Source organism: Gymnoscopelus braueri, assembly GCF_963280865.1.
Source record: "Gymnoscopelus braueri genome assembly, chromosome: 13".
In the NCBI taxonomy this organism is placed as follows: Eukaryota; Metazoa; Chordata; class Actinopteri; order Myctophiformes; family Myctophidae; genus Gymnoscopelus; species Gymnoscopelus braueri.
The window spans coordinates 23,035,659-23,047,601 of record NC_137615.1 but is presented as its reverse complement, the minus strand read 5'-3'; the positions used below and the strand labels follow the sequence as shown (position 1 = coordinate 23,047,601).

Genomic DNA, 11,943 nt, shown 5'->3' with positions numbered 1-11,943 from the left:
TATTAACCTATAGTTAGACTAGACATTAGTATATTGTCATACTGGTGTCCATGGGTAATATTGGGAGAATGTAACATTATTTCAATGATGTTAGCTAGTACACCCCTTTAAGTAGCATTTCTATCAGGTGCTTGTTTTTCCACTTCTGGTCTAATTGAAGCTCTGCCATGAGATTGTAATTACGAATTATGCATTAGCATGCAAAACAGTGGACCATCAACATGTAGTCTAGGCCAGTGGTTCTCAACCTTTTCAGGCTGCGACCCACCAAAAGAATTATATTTGAACCCCCCAAAATAATGAACTGGAGACCTCCCACCCGACAAGCACTTGGAATTGTAGGAGTTGAAGCATTACATTTAGTTTAACTATAATATATTGTGAAAATAGCTTATCTACAAGCTCAGCTATTTTCACAGTTTTTGCCTCTTTCTTCAAATATTTGACAATTTGGCCAACGTGTGGCCAGTTTGTATAGCAGGCTATAGTTTGTTGATTACTTTTGATTTTTATTTGGTATTAAAATGTTAAACGGTCACTTTACGGTCATCTGGGGATCCCCCCTCAATTCATGGGGACACCCCGACCCACAGGTTGAGAACCACTGGTCTAGGCCCTTGTGGGATGTCTAAACAGCATACCAAGGTGAACCTTTCCCTTTAAGTCTGTCCTTGGGGATGATATTAGTCCCATGAGGCCTTCAATGGAGTAGCCAGCCAATGCTCAATCAATAACAGGCTCCACCGGAAAGAAGAGATGGCACATATTTAAGGTCAGGCTTAAAATGGGCAATGCTTTATTTTTGTTGAGGTTTAATGTATAAGATTATGCTTTACAGTAGGTTACTTACTTTACTTACTTGCTTACTTGCTACTTAACCTACTTACTTACTTACTTAGGTTTACTTAGACTACTTACTTGCTAACTTCTCTTAGCAAAATTAGGAATCTAATTAATTTTTTTGTGAGTAGCCAATGGAAGTCATTGTAAATCTTTATTTGAATAAGTCAGTGCAGGCATAAATAAAGTGTGCTGTGCCAATTAATACTCATAGGCGCACATAGATCCATCCTCCAGTAGATGGCGTAGTCCAACGTAAAGTGCTACTCCAAGAACCATTCATCTCCAAAAACCTGCATCGCTGCTTGCGAGCCTTTCTAATGAACCGTTCAACTTGACTTCCTCCTCGAATTCACTGATTTGCTGTACTATTAATTCACCTTGAGTTTCACTGTATATACACTTACTATTGAGTAACATTTTCATGACACTGACAATCGGCACTAGTTAAACTGGAAGGTGTCTTCCTGGACCTTTTCTGAAACCACGATTGACATAAGTCTGATATTAAAGGTGATCGAGGACCGTAAAGAGCATCGTTCCTGACTGTTCTGTCACACAAACACATTACAGAAAGAAAGAAAGAGAGAGAGAGAGAGAGAGAGAGAGAGAGAGAGAGAGAGAGAGAGAGAGAGAGAGAGAGAGAGAGAGAGAGAGAGAGAGAGAGAGAGAGAGAGAGAGTGTACAGTTGCAATGTAACAGCTCTTTCTATTCCTTATACATTATTTTGCTTTGATTGTATTGTTCCACTTTTGCTTTGACAATGTTAACGCCAATGAAGCCCTTTGAATTGAATTGAGAGAGAGAGAGAAAGAGAGAGAGAGAGAGAGAGCTCTATTTACACTTTTATTTATTCCATTTATATTCAATATTTAATAGTAGCCTACATGCATTGTTTTTTGTTTTTATTGTTTTTGTTCCACTTTTGCTTTTGAATGTAAACGTATATGTTTTCTCATGCCAATAAAGCTGCTGCTCATTTGAATTGAATTGAAAATTGAGAGAGGGAGAGAGAGAGAGAGAGAGAGAGAGAGAGAGAGAGAGAGAGAGAGAGAGAGAGAGCGAGAGCGAGAAAGAGAGCGAGAGAGAGAGAGAGAGAGAGAGAGAGAGAGAGGGGGAGAGAAAGAGCAAGAGAGAGAGACTCCCTCTTTTTTTCTCCCTCCCTTCCCACAGATCCCTCACACCCTTCTTTTATCTTCGACAACCCGCATGTAGCTGTGAATGGGAGACAACGTCGCTCATTGGCGTTGTCAGCGTTCATTGATTGGATTCTGATCTGATCTGATCTGAACTTCACAAAACTCACTTGTCTTGATTTTTTTTCACAACACATTTTTTCACAACACATTTTACTGTGAGATAACTCAGGGAATATTGTTTAAAAGTGATTTATACAGGTCATTTTTGAGGATTTATCCTTGCGCTCTGGAATGGCCACGGCGCATTTTACGCACTGCAGATAACCAGTCTTTTTGGGACCAACAAACTTAAAGATGGATTGAAACAACAAAAATAATTGCCATCTACTTCAGGAGAACTCAGGTGAAAGCATGGCTGCGCTCCGTAGAAAATTTGGCGAAGACTATCAGGTTGTAAACACAAACAGGGCGACCACTTTTCCGGCGCCCGTCAAAAAGAAACGCCAGCGCTTCGTGGACAAGAACGGACGCTGCAACGTCCAGCACGGAAACACGGAGACCAGCAGATACCTTTCTGATCTCTTCACCACGTTGGTGGACCTCAAATGGCGATGGAACCTGCTCATCTTCATCCTAACGTACACTATAGCGTGGCTGGTCATGGCATCCATGTGGTGGATCATCGCCTACATCAGAGGAGACATAAACCACGGCCACGACCCGTCTTACACGCCGTGCGTGGCCAACGTTTACAACTTCCCCTCGGCTTTCCTGTTCTTCATCGAGACCGAAGCCACGATCGGCTACGGCTACCGTTACATCACGGAGAAGTGCCCCGAGGGGATCATACTGTTCTTGTTCCAGTCGCTCCTCGGCTCCATAGTGGACGCCTTTCTCATCGGCTGCATGTTCATCAAGATGTCCCAGCCCAAGAAGCGCGCCGAGACGCTGATGTTCAGCCAGGACGCGGTGATTTCTCAGCGCGACGGTAAACTGTGTCTCATGTTCCGCGTCGGCAACCTGCGGAACAGCCATATGGTCTCCGCGCAGATCAGGTGCAAACTCATAAAGGTAAGGCAAACAAAGCGACCAGATGCGCTCTGCGCCACAGCGCTATTTACTGACCATAAACTGACTGACCCCGTCCCCAAGATGCTTGTACTCAACCAAATCCCCAGTGTTTCTCACACTTTTACATTTCAAGGACCCCCCTTAACTCTGACAGTGTAAAAATGGTCCATTTGGTGCCATTTGCACACTCTCAGAGTTACAGACTTGTAAGGGTCTATTTAGATAGAACCCCCTCAAGGAACCCTGAGAGTCCCACTTTGATAACCACAACTTGTATCCAACCAAATCCCCAGAGTGCAGGCTTGGGAAAGTATTCGATTTAGGCATGGCGTGCAATTTATGAGCAAATCCCGTCCCCATGTAATTGGCTATTATACTGTGTCAAAGGGATCACATTATTGGTTCATAATGGAAATTTAAATGATGCAATCTTGCTGCTTTAAGTCCCACTGCTGTTTCATCTAGGAATTAGGTGAAGTTTAGGGGCAGAATCTTTCCTCATCTCAGTCAAAATATGCTACGCAAAAATAGATTATTGAAATTGAAAGGTCCACAGCACAGATTATGTGTATTCACTCAGCCCTTGCGTGCCAGCTTGCATCCTCATTTCATCTAAAAGTTCAAGCCCAGGATGAGAAGGAACAGAAAATATTGCATATGAAAGACCAGGATAAATGCTTAATTTAAGCAGGTCCCACACACATGCCTGCCTTGTTAAACAAAAAAGGCTTTAGATGGCATTATTATATAATCCATCACTGTGGCTGAGTGGCAGCCAGGCTCAGACCACCGTGATAAGAGAATGGGGAGTCTTTTTAGTGGGAAGCAGCACCACTGTAGTAGAAGCCTAATTTAAACTTTAAAAGGACCAAAACACCTAGACAAACATGAATTTAATGGAGGCTGTTCATTACACTGCGGCTTGGATGGCTAAAGTCACAAACCAATTACTAGTGGGCTTGAAACCTGTCCCTTCTCTCTCTCTGCCATATATTATACTATATAATTTGTAGGCAATCTATATACACTCATGAATAATACCTTGGTAAATCTTCACATATACCGTAGATAATGAACCTCGCATAAAATACATGCAACCGTGAATCATATACCGTGCAGAGCATTCCCATGAAAAATAAGGGCGACTTCACTGTCATTTAAGTGCTTATTTTCCTGGAGCTGTTTTCAGTCACATTTACACTTATGTTCAATGTGCAAAATGGACTGTAAAGAAGACAAACAGCTTTGACGAGGTGCTTGGAGCTTGTTTATCTCTATGTTCTGTCGCATATCCCCATCAGCACAGCACATTGAGCAGAGTGTTGGTCAGCTTAATGATGCATGCAAGGGGGACAAGGGAGGCAAGGAGAGCCCTGGTATTCCGTGTAGTCAGAGGCAGGCAGATACACAACAAGCCCTACAGCCATAAAGTACATATACTGATTTCACCTGGTTCTCCCATAAAGTTGTGCCTCAAATTCTGGCCTACATAGCCTACTGGAGAGTGAATCTGCATAACGCACCTGAATTAGAGGTCTCCAATGTCGTAGTCAGGCAATTTATACGCATTGTTTTATCAATGGATAAAAAAAGAGCCACAGAAGATGAATAAGGGAGAGAGAGAGAGGCAGCTTTGTTGTAGGGAACAGAAGTAGTCTATGCACTGGAGAGCAACCTCTACAAAGGAAACACATTTGCAACTCCACCTGTTTTCCCCCACTCATGTGTTTGTGAAGTACATTAGACACAGCACATATTGTTTTCTCCCCCGTATTTTTTTTTGTAATAGAATAGCTCTAGGGCTTTGTGGCCTAGCCTTGTTCTTTCGCTTCAAAGGCCCTTTTGCTGTGACAACATTGAGCATCCGAGAAAACTCAAGGCATCTTTTTGAGCTTTATAATGCACTAGAGGAAACACGGGCGATTCACCTAGACTGCATGAATCTAAAATGAGTCACTCAGATCATAGTTATGCAAGAATAGTGTATAGCTGTTAACACTCACTAAACAGGTACCAACCCACAATCATGACACAGAAAAGTTGAAGTTCACAAAGTTTAATACAGAAAATGGGCAAGGGTCGGAACCATGCCGCAGACAAACTTAACCACATGAACCCTAACATCCATATTCTGGGCATATCATAATAGGGAAACATTCAGCGAAAATAGGCAAATATTAGGCAATCATTTTAGACTGGTGAAAATGAGCAAGCATTTAACAAATGTATCATATCTGCTTTTTTAGACATACATCAAAGTATATAGGGTTAATAACCGTCAGGGATCAGACAAAGAATCAGAACCTGCAGATCAAGCAGTGAAGACAAAGGATCAGGCAAAGAACCGGTGTCCAGGGAATAAGGCTTAGCGTAATGCAAAAGACAATCTGGTGAGGAACAGGTGGAGATGGACCCATACTGAGGGAGTAATGAGGGAATGAGCTGCAGGTGGGGAAAATCAGGTGAGGGAATGTGGTGATGGCACTTCAAATGACAGGGATGATGAAAACAAATGTGTAAACTGAATGAATGAATGCAAGATCAGAAGGATTCATGACGATAGCATTGTTTGAGAATGACCACTGCTAATTGTCACTGAAAGAACGAAAAGAAAATCCAAAATAGCAATTGCAGTAAAACTTGAATGCTTACTGTGCAGTACTTATGGAGAAATGTTGGTGGTGCTGTTGAATAGCTACCTTCTCATGCTCTCCAATTTGAACATAAATGTAATGACCAATATTCCTCTGTATATGAATTAGTTACTGGAAGAAGTATTGTTATATTTTGTACATAATTTTAAAAGAAAGGTGTGTGTGTGTGTGTGTGTGTGTGTGTGTGTGTGTGTGTGTGTGTGTGTGTGTGTGTGTGTGTGTGTGTGTGTGTGTGTGTGTGTGTGTGTGCGCGCACACACGTGTATGTGCATGCGTGTGTGATGTTCTTTATGTACAGTATATGAATCCCAAAGAGCTATGCAAGCCAGAGTCAGAAGTGATGCTTGGCATTTTTTTCACTTGTCTTGAATATGTTGATGGCATGCCGGCCTTTTGCTTGGATCTTTCCTCTGTTTTGGTTGTCACTGCATTCTTAGCCATGTTCACACATTTCAGACCAACTCCACAATGGCCACAGCTGCCATAAAAAAAACATTGTGCATCATGTCTTGAAGAGATAACCCTGCTGCTTTTGGTGACCTTTCCTCTAGTGCCACCATTAGGGCAAAAGAGGGCACACTGCACAGAGGGTGGATTGCCATGAAACTCGCTGAACACACTTGCTGTGTACAGTGTACAGTGGACATTGAGTGACCCTATGAGGTTGCCTCTACCCCTAGGCCAAAATGTCTTCTTTGCACACGAGACATCATATAATCGGGCAGATTATAGGATGATCCCTAGAACTGATTTTGGGGGCCCCATGGCCTTTCCTAGTAATCAGTGCCTCCTTCAGTGATGCTCTAACCCCACACACACACACACACACACACACACACACACACACACACACACACACACACACACACACACACAAATAATAATTGTGCGCCTCCGACCAAGTGGAGCTTACTATGTAACCGTGCAATTTAAACCATTTATTAAAGCCTGTGGTGCACTGTGTCCCATGCGTCCGTGCATCGCAGCTCCAAAATGGATATTGAGCTGTACGTTGAAAAGTGACAGATAAAGAAAGCCAGGAGCTATATGGATTCACTACATTCTTACTTGTAGAGAGTTTCTTTGATAATTATTCTTATTAAAATAAACTGGATGAAAAATGTCTCTCCCTATCTCTCTCCCCCTCTCTCTCCTCACCTATGGTCTCCATACAAGGACACCTGGAGACGTTTTTCTTACTAAAACGTTTTTCTTACTAAAACATAGTTATTAGTCATAGTCTTGTTACAGTAATACAAATAAACTTGAAAAATGGTTCATCTGCCATTTCTGAGCACAAAAACAATGTACGTTTTTGGTATAGTAGCTACCTCCCAGCATATCTCGCCCTATGCAATACAGTATGTGGACAATATAACCTTTTTTTTCACTAATCTACCATGTTGAATGTGAGTATTGTCTTAAATTCGGATGGATTTTGATTGCAAGCAGTGTTCGTGCATTGTGAACCCGCCTACGCAGGTGTGCATCTTAATCCAAATAATGCGCTCTCTAGATATTAAGGAAATATGTGCGCTGTCACTGCACTGGATTTAAGAGCAGCTAGGCTTTTTGACTTTTCTCACTGTACCTAAGATAGCAAGGAGCCAACAATGCACCAGACACCTAATTTTACGACCAATAACGCCCATGGACTCACTGAAGTACATTGGTAATGTAATTATACAACGTGGACATTGGGCATGAAAATAACAACTGCATCACAGTAGTTAACTAGAAATGGTACCTGTGCTGCACTTAGTGCTGTTTTAACTGGGTGCAAGATAGGGCCTTGTTTTCTGACACCTTGATTAATGTACAACTTTGATTGTAAGCTGACGCCATTTGGAAACAAACCTGGGAACACAGCTTGCTTGTAGACACAGTGGGCATCCATGGTGATTTACCACGGTTCTGCTAAAACGTCGTGGATGATTACAGGAAGACGGTAAACAGCAGAGGAGACAGACCAGCGGGAGCTGTCTTGTGGAGTCACACCACAAGCTGTCAAAAGCCAGCCTTGCAGGGCATCGCTGTCGGCTGCAGAGGGCATCGTGGTGGAACGCCTTGCCAAAGACATGACACTAGCATGGCATGAAGAGAGTCAAGAAGCAGACCGACAATATAGAATAGAGTGAGGAGCAGGAGAAAGACAGTGAGACGGGGAGAAAGATTGGAGAGTGACAGACTGAAAACACACAAACAAGAATAAAAGAGACTTTTTCCTCACCTCTCATGGTATTTGTAATGCTTTGTGCTCCAAAGGTGTAAGAGGAATTATCGAGGGATGGGCTGGATAGACTATAGCCACAAGCACTTAGATTGATTTCCACTTCTTTTTCTAATGAGAGACGAGACGCAATTATACACTGGCTCAATATATGTGAGCTGTAGAGGTGATGAAAGGATAGAAGATGGCCTTGTAGGCATTAATTAGTGATTGTCCTGCATTTCTCTCTTCTCCTCACAGTCCTCCTCGTAGTTTCTACAGTATTTGGTTGCAAAAGAAACAGTTGCAAGAGTGTATGCGTACGGGCATCCAGGCAAGGCAAGGCAATTCTATTTGTATAGCACATTTCAACAACATGGCAATTCAATGTGCACCCAGCACGTCAAGCAAAGGAAACACAATTATACAATGTCATCAGGATGCATAAAACAAAAGAAGTAGCATCGCTGTTGATGTTAAACACCACCGTGGATTCAGGGTTCAATTTAACGGCAGCAGTGTCTCTAACCTGGGCTGGACACTGTTATGTACAGAGTTGCTCCCAGTCTTGCCAGGGGGGATCCACTCCAGAGGGTGGCAGGGGTTTGTTTGTGTCCTTGTTGTCCTTACACTAGTGGTTGGTCACCTGTTCAGTGGGGAGGAGAACTGGGGAAGCTTGCAGGAACCAGCGAAAGTAACCACAGTTACACAGAGGGAGAACACACGCACGCGCACACACGCAAGCGTGCACACACACACAAGCACGGAAGCATGCACACACACACACACGCGCACACGCACGCGCACGCACACGCACACGCACACGCACACGCACACGCACACACACACACAAAGAGCGTAATGTGGGGTATTATATTGTGTTTGTTCTTCACAACATCTGCTCTTTTTTTCTTCACCCTCACTTCCCACGCTGTTGTATGAAAGGTTATTTTATGGACAAAGAAACTTTATCACAGAAGCTATTTTTAATGATTCCTGTCAAGGTCACTATCAGTGGGAATGAAATCTCAGTCAATTACAGAGAGCACACTCATTTGTGATAACAAAAGCAGATTTCAGATTATGTCAAAATACTGCCCCCGGATTGCCTTTATATGTAAAATGTCTCTAAAAAAGGTAAAAGGTCCTCCGCAGTCCTCTAATGAGCATGACCTTGTCTGCATCCTGCTGTCACCTCCAAGCTCTTCCACTCATTCTCAGCCAACTGATTGATGAGTCTTTTCAGAGAACTAGAGGTTTGGGCGCTATGCGGCTCTCACAACGAAATGTTTTCATTCTGGGAACGCACTGGTGTTCTAGCAGGTTTATAAGGCGAGTTCTTTAATACAGTGGTGCCTGACCATTGAGAGCTTTGTAGGTGAGAATGATTTTAAATTGTATTCTGTATTTAACCGGGAGCCAGTGCAGAGAGGCCAGTACACGCTCAGCAGTATTCTGGACTAGCTGTAGACTATTTAGAGAATTTGCAGCCTGATAATAACGAGTTGATTTCAGGAGTGAGTCTGGCCTGATCACCCATTGTGGGGGTTTCTAGTGGAATTACCAACTAACCGAGCCTATCAGCGTCGTCGCACATCGTTCTGTAATTGACAGCGACAGTTGGCCAATCAGGTGGCGAGTTCGAGTGAGCCCGAATGGCACCGAGTGGTTATATCACTGAGTATAAACAACCACATGTAACACTAAGACACATACAAAACACACGTAGCAGCACCAGGCAATAGCAGCAGCATTTCAGTTTACCTTCAAGCAGTCTACATTACATACTTTTATGTATTTACGCTTCTGTAACATAAATCCAAACAAGCAACTCATTGCTATTCACAGGAGATATAAATAAACAGTAATACTCTCTGGCATCTGCGTGGATGAATAGGTTACTCATACTTCATTCGCGGTTAGCGTCTTGGGTGGATACACCACAGGGCAATGTCACCAAGAGGTCAGGATAGGATTGGGTTATGGATGGAGTGGACCAGTAGCTCTAACACATTATTCTATACTCAAGGAAAGACACAAGGTAAGACGTGTTTGGATTTCAGTGCGCGTCAGTAACAAGACCAGAAAAGAGAAATGCTTTTGTAGGAATGATGTATGATACATCAAGATCTCGATGACAGATGTTTGCATTTTTATTGAGATAAATGATCAATCTTTTTATTTTCAATGCAGCTATTGAATTATTCACTAGAATTGTCTGCTTGTGTATATTTCGTCATTACTGCCACTGTAACCGGGACTGCCACCAACTTGTTTAGGACTAATCATGAAAGTTCAGACAAACTATTACAATATAGAATATCTGCATTTGATCTGTAATTTATCATAATATCACATTTTATATTTCCCAGCAGCATGTTTATTTAGCTTTCACAAAGAGTAGAGGCAGGTTGGAGGCAGTGGACCTGGACATGGCAACACTGGGGGGGTTGAGGACCAGAGAAGGTGGAGGTGGGGAGGATGGAGTGACACTCTGGCGAGCTGCCGGAGCTGTGGCACACATTATGATCATCGTTCCTGTACCAAAGTCAGGCGACATCATCAAGATGGATAACTACCGGGGCATCAGCTTGAGCTCAAAAGCCACCAAGACAGCCAATCGTCTTAGACCTGTCTTACACCCTCTACCGAGAAACTCACAGAATGGCTTTAGCCCTGAGCGAACGGCAGTCGGGCAGATAGTGGCTCTGGAAGGTGTCAGGAAGCGGAATCTGTCAGCGCTGATCACCTTCATCGACTTCCAAAAAGCTCTTGACACCATACACCGGGGGAAGTCCCTGAGAAGATGGTTCGGATGATAGAGCAGCCAATCTATAGTCGGACTTGAGCCAAGGTTCAGACCCTCGTCCTACAGGGTGACACCCTGAAGGTCCGGAGGGCACTTGCCTGGAATGCCTTGCATGTGATGAGGACGGAGAGTGTGACAATCTGACATGGGAGATGACCCCAAGAGGCAGCTGCTCGTAGATAGAGTGGAGTCAGCTACTGTATGGGGCTGAGACATGGACGCTCACAGTACAGCAAGAAAAGGCCCGGAACGGCCGTCTACACAAGAATGCTACGAACGGCACTTACGGTCACATGGGTCGACCATATCAGAAACGTGGACTCCTACGGAAGGGTCAGAGAGAGAAGGATGAGGCTGGCTGAGCATCAGGCACCCGGAACTGGTGGAAAGCAAACTGACACTGTGGAAGCCAACCCAAGGCACACCCAGGAGGGGAAGGAGGCACATCACCTACGTAGATACACTGCAGAGCTAACAACACTGCAGAGCTCAAGACCCTAATGCAAAACAGCAGATCTACAAGCTCACAACGTGTTGCGCATGCAAAGTGTTGTGAGCTTGTAGATATACTATTTTCGGTGTGTGACACCGCTGTATGGCGGGGCATAAATTAGGCATGAAAGGTGAGCTATACTGTACTGTATGTGTGTGTGTGAGTGGCTGGTGGTACTGATACTGTACATCCCAATTACCAGGGAGTTTTGGTTGAAAAGAGAGCGTTGCGTGCACATTCACTGCCAGTATAAAAGAGGAAATCAACCTCAGTCTTAGATTCGTTCATTTTCTTATTGTTGAGTTTTGTAGTGAATGTTCTAGTACATGTATTATTGTCAACTGTTTTGACGTTGTCTTTACTGTTATTTTCTTGACTAGGCGCACAGATCTCAGCCTTTATTGGTTGTCATTTGTGGCTTTAGAGGTCATCTTGACACTTGAAGATTGATAATGTTTTCATTTGAAATCAAATAACACAGAGAAAACCAATTTAAAAACACATTAAAGCTATCATTTGATTTCATTATTCCCAGATGTGTTGATACTGAGAAATATTAAGACATTACTGTGTAGGCTACAGTTTTTCATTTCTTTCTGATGAATGGTTTTTCTGATAGCTTTTGTATTCATGTGTACTTCACCTTTTTTTTTACATGGTTATGATCTTGTACAATGTCTGGACTCTGCAACGAAGGCTGGTTACAATTTTGAATTCTCTGCAAGGAG

At 43.2% G+C, this 11,943-nt stretch overlaps 1 protein-coding gene across 1 annotated transcript in view; it reads left to right on the top strand.

The window, feature by feature from the left end:
* The first annotated feature begins 2,075 nt into the window (after positions 1-2,075).
* Positions 2,076-11,943, top strand: part of kcnj19a (potassium inwardly rectifying channel subfamily J member 19a) — a 30,645-nt gene continuing 20,777 nt past the window's right edge. Inside the window, exon 1 of the mRNA XM_080446745.1 lies at positions 2,076-3,050. Within this exon, the coding sequence (XP_080302871.1) occupies positions 2,391-3,050 (660 nt within the window). The 5' untranslated portion in view covers positions 2,076-2,390. The remainder of the gene's footprint in view (positions 3,051-11,943) is intronic.